General features: G+C 41.8%; 1 protein-coding gene across 2 annotated transcripts in view; it reads left to right on the forward strand.

The window, feature by feature from the left end:
- Cyp39a1 (cytochrome P450 family 39 subfamily A member 1) overlaps positions 1 to 13,151 on the forward strand; it is a 95,047-nt gene extending 81,896 nt beyond the window's left edge. For both annotated transcript variants that reach the window (XM_075980677.1, XM_075980678.1), the window contains 2 exons: positions 10,096 to 10,183; positions 12,946 to 13,151. In XM_075980677.1, coding sequence (XP_075836792.1) covers positions 10,096 to 10,183; positions 12,946 to 13,017 — 160 coding nt within the window. In that variant the 3' untranslated portion in view covers positions 13,018 to 13,151. The remainder of the gene's footprint in view (positions 1 to 10,095; positions 10,184 to 12,945) is intronic.
- The last annotated feature ends 6,366 nt before the right edge of the window (positions 13,152 to 19,517 follow it).

Here is a 19,517-nt window from a genome sequence, read left to right on the forward strand (position 1 = left end):
ATGGAGATTCGATGCTCGTCGTCTTTTTTGAATTAGATTGTTTCTGCCAGAAGCAAATATATGTCACTGTCTTGAAAAGCTTTGTTATTAAAACATTTTAAATGTCATAATGTGTAGATCTCTGAAGTGTTTGAAGACCACCTATCTATCTAAAATATATCTCTATTTAACTTTGAAAAAAAATACCTAACATGATGACAAGTTTAATTGTCATAAATGATTACTAACCTGCATTTCTTAATTATCCTAAGCAATTTGTAATAATAGCATTTAAAGACTAGAATGTTTACAATTGTATAAGAGCTGCTTCCTAGGTACAATACCTTATCAAGAGTAGAAACATAAACAACATATTATAACAAAAATAACCTTAAATTGTATCAATATAAAAAATCCACAGCAATATAAATATTTGAGACTAGTAGTTGCTTTTTAATTTAAAAGTAGATTTAATAATCTATCCTTTAACACAACATAACATAGCACAAGTATGGTATATGCAGTATGTGCAAATCACTTAAAGATGATCCTCTGCTCTATGTTTGAGCAGTTAAATGACATCTGTCAACATTATAAATCCCTTTGGACTGCATAACTAAACTGTAATATAAATCTCCATGCTATATGAAAGGATGGCATATAATAATAAGTCATGAGGACTCTGTAGCCAACAAGCTTTATCATATCTCATTCCGGTTCATCCAGGTTCAGAGTTGTTTCCAATGTCAACGGACCAGCTTATACAGCAGCTAAGGTTTTCAGGTCTCCCCCATCAATTCTGATCTTTAGTGATTTGATGGAATTCATAGTTTTGTTTCCACAGGAAACAAAAGCATAACCACTCCCCCAACACAATACATTTCCTGAATTACATTCTGAAGTTAAAACATCCTTAAAACATATAGGTTGGTTTAATTTAGTAGTTTTTTTCCACTATCCAGTGTCTCTCAGCAGCTGTTGTTTTTTTGCTTATTAGCATTTAAAAATTAAGTATTAATTAGCATTATGTAGGGTCCTAATTCCCTGTGTTATATTTCCCATACTTACATGGTTTATTCTTTTTATATTACTTTACTCTCTCTACATTTGGGCAGTGTACACCAAGACTATTATTTTTAAACTGTTTATTTTTTGACTGTCTATTTCTATTTTCTTTTCTTTCTTCCATGACTAAGTACATTTTCAAACATAATATACCTGTTCAGAGGTCTTCTCAGTCTGGACCTAGCTTTTTTCACAGCCTTATGATAGAGTAAGCCAAGCCTTAAAGGTCCAGGCTGCGTGTTGTGACTGACATAGCAGGAAGGACTGGGATACACATGAGCATTTACAGGCTTCCCAGAGAAACTCGGAGAAAAATTTAAAATGTTGCAAAGCCCTTATGTATATCTGCAGGCTACTTCAAAGACTCTGTTTAGCACATGGCACTGGTGGCTGGCTCTGTCCTGCTCGGGTCCATGAGAGCTGAGCCTCATGCCTGTGGGCACTGGCTGGGAACCATGGCCCCCCACTCCAGTTCTGGCAAGTTGCTGACCTGAACTCTGGAAGGCATTTCTACTTACTCTCACATGGAATAGCATGCCAGCTGCTTACAGACCCTATGCTTGGATATACAGGCCTCCACATTGAACACCAATGTAATCTGGTCTTTCTTTGGACTGCCAACTCCCAAATAATGACACAGAGAATTGTTCCTGAGTATGAAAGTTTGGCCTCAGTTTAGGATTACTCCCAAGTAGCTGTTAAAACTTAAATTAATATAAATAGATTATATTAATCTATTTTCTGTCATGTGTCTTGGTACTTTTCCTAAGTATGATATGTTCAAATTCCTCTGCATTTCATTGGCAAATCTCTGTCTCTTTGATTCTTCCCAGAGTTCCTATCTCTGCCTGGAAGTCCCGCCTATCCTCTCCTGCTTAGCTATTGGCCATTCATGTCTGTATTGAACCAATCAGAAGGCATCTTAGGCAGGCAAGAAAGGACAGAGCCACATCTTCACATCATGTGATCAAATACCCTGTAACACTTCTTTATAGCATCATAGGAAGGGAAGGAAGAAAAATATCATGTAACCATACTCTATGAGTTGAACACAAATGTTGACTGTGTCTGATCTATTTTTAAAAACCTTACTAATTAAAAACCCCACTTAATTCTATTGCTAATGAAGTCCAGACCTCCAGATATAAACAAGCAAGAGTAAGTAGTGTGAGTTATCAGACTTCTTAATAATAATAGAATACAAAATGAAGAGCCCTGTGATACTTGACAGGCTCATATTGAACTATGAGATTCAAGTGGGAGAGAAATATGGGATTATGTGTGAAGAATTTTCCTTGCTGGGACTCTCTGAGAGTTGGCTATCTTACCAGAATGGGACATGCTTTCTCTGTCTGCCCCCTGTAATGTCCATCAAAAGCAAGCTGGCTTTAATTGATTCCCACCCTTATAAGAGAATATCTGCTTGGCTATAGCAAATGCTGTGGGTTAGATTCCAGGGTAAAATAACAACTCTGGAACTGGGGAGTTGGCTTGGCAGTTAAGAGTGCCTATTGCTTTTGCAGAGAATATAGATTCAGTTCTAAGCCCCGCCTCAGGTGGTTCAAGCTGTTTATAATCTTAGTTTTCTGAGATCTGGGTTATATAAACTGTAACACATATAAACTCATAAAAAACATCCACACATAAATAAATGAATATTTTTAAAGACCCTTATCCTTAGCAAGGTTAACAGTGATCTATACCAAGAAATAAATAAATAAATAAATAAGGTGGTGTGATAAGAGTGAGGCTTCAATATTTGAAATATGAAAAAGAAATTTATCTTTTAAGAATAAAAAATGGTTCTCTCTCTCTCTCTCTCTCTCTCTCTGTGTGTGTGTGTGTGTGTGTGTGTGTGTGTGTGTGTTTTGCATGCAGGTGGAGTGGTGTTCATGTATCCCAAGGCAATGCTAAGCTACAAAGTCATTAATGTGTCTTGCATTACTAATAGAAACCACACAACTATCGAAAAATACCTTAAAAGTGTAGACTCAGCTAATATAGATTAATAGTAGTCAGTCAACCAATTAAATGGTTCCTGAGCAATCAACATTAATGTGATTACTCACTGATTCAGTGACGACTTGTCGGATGTATGCTACATCTCATAGCATACATTCTGACATTACCTGAAATGTTCAGAATGATTTGAAAACAAATCGGATGAACCCCCTTCCTCCACAAAGTTTGTGTTCTAACTCAGGTCATGTTAAAAACTGCAGATTCTAAGATATCAAATGTTCTCAAAAAGCTTACTGTGTTTGGGGAGATTAGATGTGGCAGGATAGAAAGCTAGCCCTGGTCTAGAAACTCTGGAAACATGGCTCAGCAGATAAAGGCACTTGCTGTGCCAACCTGGTGGTCTGAGCTCAATCCCAAGGATCCACACAAAGATAGAAGGGCAGGACTGGCTACTGAAGGTTGTCCTCTGATCTTTGCATGCCTGCGCCCTCCTGTATGCATGATGTACACACAAACATTTAATAAAAACACTAGCCCTACTTAAAGGAAGATGGCACATGGTAAGTAATAGGGGACTTATATATAGAATAACTTCTATAGCATTGTGGAGACACAGGAGCTCAAAAAGGCTTTTAGACCACATGGGAATAATCAATATAAAAACATTCAAGAAAATCTGTCTTCCTGGGGTTTGGTCCTGTTAATCTGCAAGGAAAAAAACTCCCATAGGAATGCAACATGCATATTTGTTAGTATTAAATCTACTACAATTTGGGATTTGTGAGCTTTCAGCACATTCATTCCTATGTCTTTATCAGGCAGATAAAATAATTCTTATGGTTATAATATTAGTAAATTATTTTTGTATAATCTTGCATTTGAGAAGTGTCATGAATAGTTTTTATTTTTACACTTTAATGCATAGAAACAGCACATTGCTTTTGAAGAGTGAGCAAATTCTAAACCCCGTGGACTTAATGGTCCTTGAATGAAATAATGTGTTATTCTGAGGAATGTGTTTGGTAAATAGTTGTGTCCCTTAAATTCCATTAGTTAAATATAATTAAATGCAAGTATTTGTTTATATAACAATTTCAGCATTTCTCTAACATTTAGAAATGCATTCTAATATTTTTTCACAGCATGGACATGTCTGCTAAGGTCTATAAAAAGGGATTAGGATAAGAAGGTGAACCCAAAGAAAAACATATAGACATCCTCCTGAATATTAACCTTCATCAGGGGATGAAAGGAGACAGAGACAGAGACCCACATTGGAGCACCGGACTGAAATCTCAAGGTCCAAATCAGGAGCAGAAGGAGAGAGAGCATGAGCAAGGAACTCAGGACTGCGAGGGGTGCACCCACACACTGAGAACATGGGGATGTTCTATCGGGAACCCACTAAGGCCAACTGGCCTGGGTCTGAAAAAAACTGGGATAAAACCGGACTTGCTGAACATAGCAGACAATGAGGACTACTGAGAACTCAAGAACAGTGGCAATGGGTTTTTGATCCTACTGCATGTACTGGTTTTGTGGGAGCCTAGGCAGTTTGGATGCTCACCTTACTTGACCTGGATGGAGGTGGGTGGTCCTTGGACTCCCCACAGGTCAGGGAACCCTGATTGCTCTTCGGGCTGATGAGGGAGGGGGACTTGATCGGGGGAGGGGGAGGGAAATGGGAGGCGGTGGCGGGGAGGAGGCAGAAATCTTTAATAAAAAAATAAAAAATAAAAGATGAGAAGTACAAAAAAAATAAATTGATGTTAGCTGTCAAAAAATAAAAAGGGATTAGGGATGAGATCAGATGATGGGTATCATTAGGTCCAAGACTCTTAGCCAAGCTTCCAGAACCCCTTATTAATTTTTACCCACATTTATCTTTTCCCAGTGCCCTGGTAACGATCTGTGACTCATTTAGAGGAGCTCACAAGCCACTAAAAGAATGGCAGTCCTTATTCTTGTAGCCACTTAGTTCTGGTACTTCATTGTCAAGCTAAGATTTAAGCCTGTTAAGAACTGAACAGCAGCCCGGGTAATATCTAGCACTTTGGTGAGGAGGCTTCCAAAATAGAACATGGTCTTTTCTGAGAAAATTTTCAGAAAAGGAGTCTTTTTTCCCCCATTTTCATATGTTGAATAGAACCTCAAGCCCTTTGTGGTACACTGGATCCTGGGATAGGATATTTTTCTGTGGCAAGAAAAGGAGACATTTCCAGAGGGGTTTGCCCTCTTCTCCTAACCCCTTCCTGTGGATGTCTCTCATATCACCCAGCTGAGCCACTGATGGCTCTTTTGGCATTTCCATCTCTCCTCTGGTCAGAAAGAGGATTTCAGAGACGGGCATGGTGGTGCATGACTATAATCCTTGCACTTGGGAGATGGCAGGAGGAGGATCAGTTCAAGGCCTGACTGAGCCACGTGAGACCCTGTCTCAAAATACAAGCAGAGAGTTTCCTTCCTCAGAAAGTGGGGCTGGAACTAAAGTGTCAGCTGTCGGCCACTGTCCTGCCATGACTTCACTCTGCCTCCTTTTCTCGTAGTCTTAATTTTCACATGAAGAGCCATGTTGTTCTGTGGCTTTACTGATGTGGGTCACTGTACCTTCAGTGAATTAGTGTGTTCAAGCCCAGATTTCTCTTTTCCTTCCTACAGTTGTTAGTTTAGGTGATGGCAAGTGTTTGAACCAAGAACGTTAGCTGTTAGGATACTTACTGAGACTTCTAGAGTAGTCATTTCCTGCCAGATAAATAGAGAGGCACATAGACAGAGAAGCTGATGGTATCTGTCGTTTTCTGTTGTGGTTGTTCGTTTTAATTTTATTTAACAGTCGTACTTACATATAATGTTGGATCATATCCACCCTCATTCCCTCCAATTTCTTTTCTACCATTCCACCACTTCTCCTTTCCAACTTTGTATCTTCTTTCCCCTCCCCCTCCTTCCATTTACCCTCTTCTCTCTCTCTCTCTCTCTCTCTCTCTCTCTCTCTCTCTCTCTCTCTCTCTCTCTCTCTTCTCTCATTAAAAAAATACCCACTGAGTCCACCTAGGGCTGCCTGTATGTGCATGGCTATTGGTCCATTTCCTGGATCTCATCCCTGAAGAAAATTGACTCTACTCTCTCTCCCTTTCCCAGCAGCCATCAGTTACCAATAGCTCCCAACAGAGGGCTGGGACTTCATGGGTCCCTCTAGAACTCTTGCTGGGATTTTGTGCAGATCCTGACATTCAGCCCCAGCCACTGTGAGTCTGTGTATGCAGTTGTGCTGCATGTATAATCCTCTGGAGAATCCATCTGGCCCTTGACTCTTGTTGGTCAGGAGATTAACTACTGCTATCTCATTGGTTGTTAGTGTCTAAGTTACTTATTTCATTGTGATTAACTTTGGTCGGTCATATACATTTAGAAATTGGTTTCTTTTAGCTTCTCCATAGTGACATATGACTTTTTTCTTTCAAAATTGGAGAGCAGTATTATAAATATATCTTTTCCCCTTTTACAAAATGTCATGAACTTACTTTTACATTTAAAATGAGTTTTGTCAGCTATTAGAACAGTCATAATTATAGATAAGTAGAAAAAAGAAAAATATCGGTACAGTAAATTCACCATCTCTCAGTACCCACCAAAGTTTTGGTGTATTACTTTTATGCTTTTAATTGTGTATATTGTAGGTACTTGATGTTATTTTGTGAACAAAGTTTGTCCTTAAGAATTTCTGAATCTCCTCAACGTCTGTTGTAATGGCTCGCTTTTCATTTCAGATTTTATAAAATTTGGTCTTTCCTTTTTAATTTGGCTAAAAGTTTATTGATCTTTTTAAAGACTCAACTTCTCATAGAATTGATTATTTGTATTTTCCCTGTCTTTTTTTATTACTTTCATCATCTCTGATTTTGAATATCTCTTCCCATCTACTCTTTTTAGGTGTTGTTTGTTTTTCTCCCATCTACTCTTTTTAGGTGTTGTTTGTTTTTCTTTACCCAACTCCTTTGGGTGCATCACTGAGGAATCTTAACCCTTTTCAAACTTGTTCGAAACATGGAGAGAGAATTTCCTAATTTATTTGATGAGGTCAGCACTATCACATTCAACTCCGCACAGAAACGCTACAAAGCAAACAACAGATAGCTCAACATTTCCTATGAACAATTGATGCAGAAACCCAGAAGTAGTGGCTCAGGGGTTAAGAGGACTTGTTACTCCGAAGGACCCAGATTCGGTGCCAGCACCCATCTGGTAGCTAACAACTCTAGTTCCAGATGATCCTATGCCTTCTTCTGGCCTCGGCTGCCACTGCGCACATGGGATGCAGGCATAAATTCAAGCAAAACAGAAACTTTCATACTTAAAAAATAAAAATTAAATGATTATTTTTTTAAATCACATTCTTAAAAATAAAACTCAGCAAAATGCCAGAACTGAATCCAGCAGCATTCTTTGGGGTGGGCTGGACGTGGTGGTGCATGGGCTTTAACTCTGGCATTTGGGAGGCAGAGACAGACAGACCTCTGTGATTTGGAAGCCAGATTGAGAACTTGTCTCAAAAAAGAAGGAAGAAGAAGAGGAGGAGGAGGAAAAGGAGGAGGAGGAGGAGGAGGAGGAGGAGGAGGAGGAGGAGGAGGAGGAGGAGGAGGAGGAGGAGGAAGAGAGAGAGATTAGGGTCAGCAAGATGGCTCAGAGAGCAAAGGCACATCCTTGTGGACCAAACTGTGGTCCTCCGAAAGAACAACAAACCCTCTTACCTCTGCATCATTTCTCACCCCACCTCCCTCCGACACCATCCTTATCTTCATATCTTCTTCCCTTTGGTTTTTCTCACTCAGCACAAAGTGTTTACCTTTCATCTTCCTGTTTATACTTACTGTTATCCTCGGTCAAAAGTCTGGTGCCTCAGCCAACCCGTTTCGTGTATTCTTTGCCACGTGGACATTGGGCACTCAAGGTAAAAGGAATGATAAATTTACACCTCCCAGCATGCATTCCTCGCTTCTCTTCACTAAGTTCCTCTAGATGATCAATTTCCATGTTGTGGGCACCACACCGCCAGTGGAAGTACTATCTAGAAATCTACACAAAACACAGATCTTTTGTCTTGTCCCAGACCTCTGGAGTCAGAAATCCAGAGGGTAAGGTGTGGAGAGTTCTGCCTTCCCAGTTCTCCCAATAAATTCTGGCAGATGCTAAACTTGGAGAACCATTGACTCACGGTTATTTTGCCTCCTGCCACAGACTTGATTTGTATTTTCCTCCAAGATTCTTTAAGATGAGGCTGGGGAGACACCTCTCCTTGACTAGCTATGCTTCAATGAATGTTGCCTCTGTAACTATGCCTGCCTGTTGCCGTCTCCGAATTCCAGGGCAAGAGCATTCTATTTTCATGAGCTGCAGCTGGTAGCAACCAGGAATACACGGCAGAGCTCCTGCTCCTGGCAACAGGGACAGTTTTCCAGCCCTAGCTGGCATCGCTTGCAGTGACTTCTAGGAGGGAAGAAGAGAGAGAGGTTTTCCTTTCGAAAAGTCAGAGAGAATCCAGACGTGGTGGCACACTCCTGAAATCCAAGTACTCAGGGGACTGAGGAGGGTCAAGGACAGCCTGGGATTGCATATGGGGTTCCAGGATCTCTTGGCCTTGAAACCAACAGTGACAGAAACAACAGCAACAATAAAAGTTCACTCAAAATCAGAGCATCTAAACTGGAAATAGCTCCACCCGGTCCTAGCACTCCGTAAGCATTCTGTTTCTTTGATATACATTGCTCTCTTCCAAGAAATCCAGGATTGGCGCTGTCTTTTACCCACCTTCACCCCAACTCTGGCACCCCGCCTGTGTTCTCTCCCGTGGATCCAGGTCCACAAGTGATAGTTTATTGTCATCTAACCTGACTCCCCACCACTCTCTTATTTCATCCATCTTTAGTGTGCACCGATGAATTCTCCTGGAATGTCTGTGAACGCCACTCTGGTTAGGAGCCTGAACCACAGCTGTAAATCACACCCTTTTCCTGTCAGGACTTGTGGCCCTCTAATCTGACCTCAGCTGCACCTTTGTAAGCCCCTGGTTACCCTTCCCTGGGGCTTGCCCAGCTGTCTCCAGGCCGCCATGATCCCTCTCTTGGTGCCCTGGCTCTGAAACACTATTAGTCACCATGCCTGCTTATGTCCTTCCTGAAGGTCAATCTCAAGGTTTGCCTGCAGGAATATCCAGGTCCCTGCTCCCTCCAGACCCCGGATCCCTGCAGCATCTTTGTGCCCACCTTTGCCATTACCTCTTGCCCTAGTCTTGGCAGTGCTGGGTTTGCTAGGAACTCATTTTCCACAAAGCCCCTGCAGCTGTTTCCAGACAAGTATTTGTACAAATGGGGAAACCCCACAAGTGCTAAGTATTTGAGGAATTTTCACCATGTTTGTATTTTAGTGAGTTGTCTTCCTAGATGTGCACTCCTGTCCTTCTAAATGTGAAAGCCGAATCTGTTATAAATAACACACCTCATTATTTTCACTCTTTTGACATGGAAGTGTTGGGGAAACATTCTTAGCATGAACATATCTCAGCTGGCTTCTGAAGGACTCTGATAAAAAAAAAATACAGTGTCACCGATGGCCAGATTCTAGTGTTAGCCACGGAAGAAAACTCAACATAGTAGTAAATGCCTAAAACTTTTATTTTGCCATTGCCAAAAAGTTTACCTTCATTGGGTACTAGAGAAAATCCTACTAGAATGTCCAAATATTTAAATTTGGGTAAAATCATATCTTTTCCTTTAGCTAAGATACAGTGTAAAATTTTGGTTTCTTTTTGTTTATACATATGTGCATGTGCCTGGTTATCTTCTGGCCTCTGAGGATACACGCATACTCTGTGCACATGCACACACAGACATAAGCTATGTACTCAAAGATAAAATACATCTTTAAAGAGCAGATTTTTATTAATTGTGTTTGCTTAATAACTAAGCATTTTATGCATCATCTAAAGCAACTGAGCCATCCATCCCAACCACTCAGTGGAATATGTGATATTAAGAAGAGGTAGGTATTCATGCATCTTTTAGAGACAATTGTCTTATGTTTTTCCTTCAGGTGGTTTGCTCTGCTAGAGATCCAAATATGTATTATTTTAGTGCTTTATAAATATGACTGCAGCCTTCTGGACCCATTACCAAAGCAGGTAAGTGCTTTTAGAATTACTAGCTTTATTATGACTTGTAATATTACAGTTTGATAGAAACGTGTGGCTTTCAGTACTGGTTATGTGTTGAGGGAATCCCTTAAATTTGACCTTGGCTCCATATAAAGGTCTTCAGTAGATCTATACATGAACTCTTTGTTTTAAATGTTGTAGTATCCCTTGGTCCATTCAGAAGGGGACCAGATGCAGATCCCCCACCCCCCGTAAAGATAGTAAGCACAAAGCTCTGCTGTGCTGTCCAGGAGAGGTGCAGGGCCAGTTCGCCCGAGTGCTGCAGGTGGTGAAGACCAGGACCGGTTCTCCCACTCCCATGACGTCAATGCTAGCTCTCCCACCTGCCACAGGTGGCAAGGGGTGGAGATAGGAGAGGGCACCTCTCCATCACCCACTCCACCATATGGCCGGTGAGGAGTGGGGCCAGGTACAGCTTTGTGGGGCAAAAGCACCTATGCCCCTGAAAAAAGAATCAGCTCTATTGTGCTGCACAGATGAGGTGCAGGGCCACTCTGTCACTCTTGTGACCCCGCGACCATATATTTCCTTTTAAAAATATAAATATAATTTTATTTCTCTCATGAATCAAATGACAAGGAAATGCAGCAAACCTTTATTTAAGCCATATGCCACACCAGTCCTGGCATCCATCCATGAAACCACTCCAATGTTAGGCACATATTTTACTGGTTCAGGTGGTTTTGTTCATTGTAGCATTTTTAGGGTGCAAATCCCTAGTGTGGGTCTCCTTCTCTCCCAAAGCCAGTTGGCCTCCTGGCCAAGGAGGCCAAGGGGACAAAGCGGGTAGAAGTGACAAGCAGGACCTTGTCCAACATGTGAGTATGACAGAGGAAGCCCTCCAGGAGATAACGTCAGTGAACTATCTCAGCTTTATTCCAGAGTACAGGGGATATATAGGATTGGGGACAGTAGTTGAGGAATTACCTAATTTACATTAAACAGCACGTTCCTATCATAAAGCTCCTAGATCAAGTCTTAGTTATCATCTGTGCACAATTTTCTAATTACAATAAGGGCAGCAGGGAGAAAGCTTCTGCATGGGAACTGTATCCAGGGTCACACTAGAGATAATTCAGGCACCAGGCCTAGAGACATTCTCCAGATAAGGTCAGCTAGAGAGCAAGGTGCCCTTCGCCAGAGGGAGGGAGTTGCCGTGTTGACAAGCTTGGAGAGAGCTCACAGGCCATAGTAGACTGCAAGCTCCGGCCAGGGACTAGCAGGACATCCAGCACCTTAGAAAACAGAATTCTGTGCATCTCTCATTAGAGAAGCACCTATGTCTTCATGTGTAACTATGGGTTCAACTTCACTGGGCTCATGAACTATGCAATCCATTCTATCAATAGATTGGTAGTTAAGGAATCCATTCTGTGTCCTTGAAAATAAAAAGGCTGATTGCCTAAATTGTATCCCCCTCCTTTCTCAGTCTTCATTGACCTTCCCCCCCGACAGAGCTTTTTATATCTCTAAACCTTAGAATCTTTCTTTAGCAGTAGACTGATACTCCTTACCTTACCCTACAAACTCAGATGTTACGCTTCCATAGCAAACAAATCCACACGTGACAGTCATACTAACAGTGTGGCTGTGGTCTGCCCACCAGCTCCAAGTCATTTCCAAGTACCTATGCAGGTGCCAAGTATAGCCAGGTATGAGGTCCAAGCTCCAGAGCCAAGAAAAGGGGCGCTATAGAAGGCTGGGAGGCTGAAAAAAATATAAGAAATCATGTAGAGACAAGACATAATTACTGGCGCACAGGTTGACATGCAAAGGCCACACGCAGGGACACAGGCACACTAGCCTACTCCCACGTAGAGCTCAGGTAGGAAGGCATATTAGCTGCTTTTCTGTCTCTGTGATAGAACACCATGATCAAGGCAACTCATAAAAGAGGGTGTTTGTTTGGGCTTATAGTTCTGAAGGGATAAGGAAGGGTCTATGATGGCTTGGAAAGACATGGCAGCAAGCAGCAGGCCTGGCGGCAGGAAAAGGGAGCTGAGAGTTACATCTTGAACCACAAACATGAAGCAGAAAGGGTAACTTGGAATTGGCCAGGCTTTCTGAATGCAGAGCCTACCCACTGTGATACACTTCTGTGTATATCAGAAGCACTGGGGAACAAGTGTTCCAATACTGAGGCTGTGGGGGACTTTTCTTAGTCAAACCACCACAGAAGAGGAAGGCAAAGGCATTCCCTTCCAACCTCAAGGTCATGTTTCTGTAGAGTCACACAAAGTGGCATTCTCTCAGCAGCGGTCATCTGTCTTTGCGTCTCTGTTTTCCTTTGGGGCTCCCCAGGCATCTACTGTCAGCCATCATTAGCTGACCCTGTCCCCTTGGTATCGGGTGTCAGCCGTGTTTCAGCTGACTCATGCTCATACCTGTATCCGTGCCACATTGTCTGACTTTCCTACACAAGGTGTCATAGCTTTTGAGCCAGGGATGTAGAAAGCACCTTCAGCCTGATAGGGAGAAGGGTGGGCAGCAGGCAGACCCAGGTGAATGTATGTGGAGCTGAGAGATTATTAAAATAAGCTCACTTTCTCTTCCCTACACCTCCAACGGTAAAGTTGATGCTCAGTGTTTTGAAACTTGGCAGTACGAGCATTTCCCAGCCTTCCAGCCTCCGCTTTGTACCTTTTAGAAATCACAGCCGGGGAAGACAGAACTAAAGCTGCTGACTTCTGTATTCGTTTCTGTATCTCTTCTACATTTCTGCTTTTTAGAGTTGTCTGCATTTGGTGGGTGTCCCCCAGCCAGAAGGGAGATGCCGAATCGAATATAAACAAAGAACATGACGTCCATTGGGGCTCAAGAGGGTCAGAACCTTCTGGAAGAGTGAAGCTACCCAGCTACTGCCCTCATAGCATCCTGACCCGAAGCCATCCTAGTGACACACATGATTCAGATCTGAAGACCATACGACTGATTTCACTGTTAGAGAAAGGGTTCGAATGATTTTTTAAAAGTTGGAATTTGGCTTCATATAAAACTTCTGTAGCGGCGTAAATGAAGGCAGACAGAAATTATAATAATATATTCAGCTTTAATTGGTAAAAGACTTATAGAACCCGAGGTTCCGGCGGAGAACAGGAAAGCGGAAGGGGAGGGGGAGAGCACACCAGCAATATTTATTAGTAAAAAATATCCTCAGGCGACCCCGCCCTACAAGCAAGGTGATTGGCTGGGGCTACCCCTACAAACTTCAAGTATAAATGTCTTTTGAATGGAAATATTGGTACATTAAATTCACTGTGAAGACGACATACTTAATTCTATTTTACAAAAAAAAAGAAGGAAGGAAAGAAAAGAAAACTAAAGTTTTGGACACTGAAAAATTAAATAATGACTTCCAGGCATTTTCTATTTTTAAAATATGATTCTTAACTAGAAGTTGGAAACCTTAGGCTTCTTAATGTCAAACACTGCAGCCGTGCCTCGCACTGAGAAGTGTGGAGGAAATGGTGGCTTTATGACACATTTGAGGACAAGTTCCTGCGCTGCCCTCGTCCTGCATAGACAGCACCATCTTCTCTGCAGGGGACAATCAGTGTGCATAGATTGTGGTGTCGATTTGTATTTTAATCAAGGGGAAGCACTCTTTTGACTCACAGAGTCTTTAATTATAGTTCAGCAGTGATGATGCACGGTCTTGCTGCATCTTATTATGCCATGCTCAGTTGCTATCCCTGGGAAGCATGCTCTTTTCTGAAGGGAAATGGAGGAGGCCTGGATAAGGGAGGAGGGAGCTGAGAGGAAACCAGTTCGGATGGATGTATTGCATGAGAGATGAATAAATAAGAAGAAAAAGGGTGCATAAATAAAAGGGAAAAGATCTCATATTGTGTCAGATACGTAATTGCACACGAGTCTGTTACTGAAGTCTTGGAACAACGGGATGTTTGCCATTAAGTTCTGGAGAGAAAACCCAGCATGTCCATGGGAGCATTTGATTCTCCTAACAACAAACAGTGGTGTCATCATTTATACTCCGGATTCCAATAAAAATTCTCTTCATCTCCTCTGTTTCACTGTGGCTTCATAGTGCTTGCCAGTCTCCTGGCCGCTTCCCTTCTTTGTCCTGGCCCCAGCTCCTGAAGTTGGGAGCTTACCGACTTCACTTGCATCTCTAGAAGTCAAGTGAGTGCTTTTGAGAATGTTCGCTCTTTATAGCAAGCCAATTGATGTTGAAGCTGAGCTGGCTGCTCAGGCCGTCTCTTAGCAGGCTTGGTGGTCTGAAGGAGGCCATGTAGACATCCACAGTGGCTCAGAGTGTTGCAACAACAGCCTGTTGGGTTCTGCTGTGACAACTGTGTTCTGAGGGAAGGCATATTCCTCCCACAGCCAAGGTCCACAATGAAATGCTTGTATTTGCATACATTTGCATACAGTTGAACTAGAATGCAGAGGTGCCTCATAATGGTCAAGAACTACTGCAGACAAGGAAATATGTTGGTGTTTGGAATAATGAAGAGTTAATATTTGGAGGTCCCGTGTTTCTTTTATATCTCGCTGGGGATTTGTATCATATTCTTGTATTAATTGGATTTTACAGAAGTCAGAGCCTGAGACAGAATTATATGAAGATAGTTTACTTGGGAAGCAGGAGACAGGGCAGGGAGATAAGAAGCCCGAGAGCTGTGTTAGCAGGCTGTGTGTTATAACATCAAGGGTCTGAGAGGCAGAAATGGCTGAGTACTTTGGAGAAATGAACCCATGCTGAGTTCAGGAGCTAGTGAGTTCTGCAGCTTTGCAGGGTCAGGGAAGCTCCAGCACAATGAGCAGGTGAGTCTAAGTTTGTCTAGATTTGCTGAACTCTGAACTGAGGTTGGGCTGTGGACACCTGGCCTGGGGGCACAGTGACATTGGATGCGCTCTCCTCCAATCTCTGACAGTAGATATCTACACTGCCGCCTCCAGACCACCTTTGTTGAAATCCACTATACCATCTTCAAAATGGTGGCTGCCAAAGACTCGTTGGGTTGGCTAAAGCTGCCTTCATAACATTTAAAGATGTGCCTAAGGGTTTCTCCACTCATGAACCACCCAGAACTGTAGGCTACTTCATAACCGCCCTTAGAATGCTTTGCTGCATCTCAGCCAATCCTTAAGTGGCCGGATAAGACAAGTGTGGGCTGTAACCAATCAGGTTCTATACCTCCCTTCCATTTTCTGCACGTAGTTTTTCTTTTCTTTGGCTGCAAATGTGATCTGCTGTGAAGTGGTGGGATACAGCAGTCTGCAGTTTTCTGTCCAGACTGCTATCCAATTCTAGTGCTGCAAGCCAAACCAAGAGCTACAAAATGCCAGTTGTTGTAATTTTTAACAACTTCAGAGCTCTTAGAGCAGATGAGGGGCCAACAAGAAAGTACTGGTAACTCCCATGAGTCCTTGAGGGATGCAGGAGAGGCTCTATTGGCTGGCCCCTTTGGGGGTTCCTCTGTCTTCTAGAGTTGGTTCGATCTTGACATCGATGCACTGCATTGAGCACCAAATGTTTTTGGCTTCTGTTTTGACTTTTGGCAGTGCTCATTCGCACTGTGAAGAGATGGTGTGGACCATCGGAAGCCCTTGCGGAAACTGGAGTAGTTCCAAAATGCATTGAGTCCCACAGGTAATTAGATTGGATCCCCTTGCAGACCTCCAGTACCTGACTGGATGAGACAGAAGCTGGCAGTTTCCACTTCCTAATGGAGGGAAATGCAAACCCGGGCCTTCCAGGCATTGCGGGAATTCATGTTGTCGCCTCTTCATGTTTCTCCTGAACATGAAGGAATATGACAGACTTTAAACCCTGGCAAACTACAAATGTCAATGAGAACTATCAGGTCTGCTTGTGTCTGCATGAGGTGTGTATGCATGAGTCTACTAAAATACATGAAGGAGCTTATATTGGTCTTTTCTGTTGCTGTGATAAAAACACTGACCAAAGCAACTTATAGAAGGAAAGTTTATTTTGGCTTACGGTTCCAGAGGGATGAGAGTCCATCATGGCTAGGAAGTCTGGCTGCAGGAGCAGGAAGCTGAGGAATCATATCTTTACTAGCAAACACAAAGCAGAGAGGATGAACTGAAAGGAGGGTGATGTTGTGAACTCTCAAGCCCACCCCAAGTGATACAGTTCCTCCACCAAATGCTGTACCACTTCCCAAACAGTGCCACAAACTGACTGTTCAAGTACCTGAGCCTGGGGAGGGCATTTCTCATTCAAACTGCCATAGCAGCCTTTTAACTGACTTAGTGGAAAAAAAGTGTTTGAATCTAGTTATTAATTATAGACTTTTAAGTTAGATTTAAAAGTTAAACAAGTTTTACTATATGCTTGATATATCAGATCACCAAGATGAGGGTTTAGCCAAGGAGAAAAATGTATGAGAATGAATTGCTTCATATGTATGGGATTTGTGTCTGACTGTTGGATCTGAGCGTCTTTTTACCTCTGTGATGTTTGAATTTGATCATTGTTAGGTGGAGTCTTCTGTAGTCCAGGCTGGCTTGGAACTTACTATAATAGTTCTGGCTTTGAGCTTCTGATCCTCTTGTGTCCATATCTCAAATCCAGGGATTACAGGAATACACAAACATGCCTGATCCATTTATGATGTTTTTGATATTTGCTTGATTTGCCAATAAGCTGAGACTAAGGGACCAGCGACAGGGCTTCCTTAGTCCTTGAATTATTTATATTTGGCTGGGGTCAAAATGGAAGTCAAAAATACATTGTGTTGGAGAAGAGGTTATGCTTTTATTTTCACAGAAAATGAAAGGCTGTGGATTCATTGAAGGTTGACAGAAATCAGATTTGATCGGGGGAGACCCCCTGAAAGTCCTGGCTGCAGACACAAAGCAATAAACCCAGAAAAGCTACAACATATGTTTTCCTTGCTCAAACACAGAACAAATCATCTTGGACTGGATTGCGTACAATGTACAGTCCATGCTTGTGCTAATGCAGACATGTATGTTACCTTTGAAAGTTCATGTGTTTTCAGAGCAAAGGGACCAGGCACCAATGGATGGCTCAGGTGATTCAGTCTCAGATGCCTCTGCTACGGTTTCCTCATCAGAGTTCTGCATTCAGACCAGCTCCGCAGCTGCTGGCTGAGATGGTCCAACTTCACAGGCTATTCTAGTCAGGGCTTAACTATTATCCTAATTTTCTCAAGGATCTCCAAAATGTCAACCCTCCACCCCCAGACAACAGGAATCAGTCTAAAGAACACAACACCCACCTTCTCAAGAGATGGGATGGGTGGTTTTTGGTCATTCATGGGTTATGGATATTTGTCATTGTTTAGGGAGGGTCGGTTAAAAATTGTTATTGGTCTTGGTCAGAAAAAAAGATTAATAAATGAGATTAGATTCAGGGATCTCTTTCTGAAGAAGAAACTGGGAATATAGTATGGAAATGATAGCATAAAAGGGTAGGTTATTGAGTCTACTTTTAAACTAAAAAATCTTAAATATTTTATATTAGTATGGATTTTTATATATTGATACAAATTTAAGGTTACTTTGTGATTCTGTATATTTTTCTACTCTTGTTTAAGGTATTTTTATATATTGATATAAATTTAAGGTCATTTTTGTTAGAACATACTATACATAGGTTTCTACTCTTGTTTAAGGTGTTGTACCTGTAAAGCTCATTTAACAAGGTAATCTAAATTTCTAGTCCTTGAAAGTTATTTTTACAAACTATTTAGGATAAAAAAGAAATACAGGTTAATAGCTTGCTATCTATATCAATCAAAGTTGTAGTCATGTTAGGTATGTTTTCAATGTCAAACAGATATATTTTTGATAGATAGGTGCTCTTCAAACACTTCAAAGACCTGCAGAATATGACATTTAAAATGTTTGAATAACATAAGGTTTTTCATGACAATAAGACACGTCTGCTCCTGACAGCACCAGTTTTATGATGGACATTGAAGAAACTCTATACAGACTTTCTATTCAGCTTGATGTCTGTGTGAGTATATGGGCAACACAAATTGACTTTGTTTTTTTTTCTTCTATTTTGGTGGGGGAGAGGTCTAAAGGGTGGAGGCAGTCATGGGAGGACTGGATAGTGTGTGTGATCAGGCTTGATGATATAAACTTTGAAAACAATCAATGAAAAGTTTATAGGAAAAAAGAGTGTCTGTGTGAACTTTGGTGGAGTTACCATGCAGCCGAGCAGGGTGTTCAACCCCTTGCAGAACCCTGTACTTATTCCGGGTCCTGTGGCTAATCTGGGCTGATAGGATGAATGTCCTTGTGATAGGCATCAATGCGTGTGGATGTAGATTGACCTTCTTCCTTTTCTTCCTTTCTTCTGTGAGATGATGAAGGAGCAGCAACAGCCAGGCAGATTATATCTCCGACTGCTCCTGGGTACGACTGAGATGGAAAAAAACCCTTTGCCACAGCCTACAATGGGACACAGTGTGAGTGACTGATATTTTCCACCATAGCATCAGAAGCTACCTGGGCAATTTGGAAGCTGAAAAGCTCTGATTGCTGTCCTTTCTCTTTGATTTTAATCCTCTTTAATTTGGTTTCATTTAGATCAGGGGTGGGACAACCTTTTGACGCTGTGATATGATGTTGTCATCTACAGTGCTGGGTAAGCTATGCTGACATGCGAACAGAAGTCATGTGCTCACAACAGGAGCATCAGCGTGTTTATACCAGAGTGTTTGCATGGATACTCTGTGCAGGGATCTTTATTTCTTTAAAGTCATAACATTTGCAGTCAAAATTATATGTTCACTATTTACTTCATTTTCTGGGCAGTTAGTTGGCTTACAAAATAAGCAATAGTTCCAACTCAGCTTAATTTCCAAGTCACACAGGTTACAGACTCATGTGGTAGACATTCAGCAGCACACTTATTGAGCATATAACCTTACTTGCCTGTGTGTTTACTCAGAGAGTAGAACATGCAAGTTTGGAATAGGAATATACTCTGATCATTTGTGTTCAACTCTAACTCTATCACTTTCTGAGTGTGTGGGAGTCTGCAGGTTCCTCAGCCTCCCTGAACTGAGACCGCAATGACATTTGGGAGACCGCAGATGACATCTCATCTGGTGTGGCTTAAATTGGTACATAAAGCATCACTCACAACCAGTGTAAAGCAAAGGCAGGTATTATTACAGACAGAATCATCTCAGCCGCCTCTGTCTTTTAAGGCAAACTGTAGTTCTGTTTCATACAAAAGTCTTGCTGGAATTAGACCACAATTTCTTGTCTTGAGAAAATGTAAAGCACTGCTTAGCTCTGCTACCATGTTGCAGAATTGACATCTTCA

This window comes from Microtus pennsylvanicus, chromosome 7, assembly GCF_037038515.1.
Source record: "Microtus pennsylvanicus isolate mMicPen1 chromosome 7, mMicPen1.hap1, whole genome shotgun sequence".
Lineage (NCBI taxonomy): Eukaryota > Metazoa > Chordata > Mammalia > Rodentia > Cricetidae > Microtus > Microtus pennsylvanicus.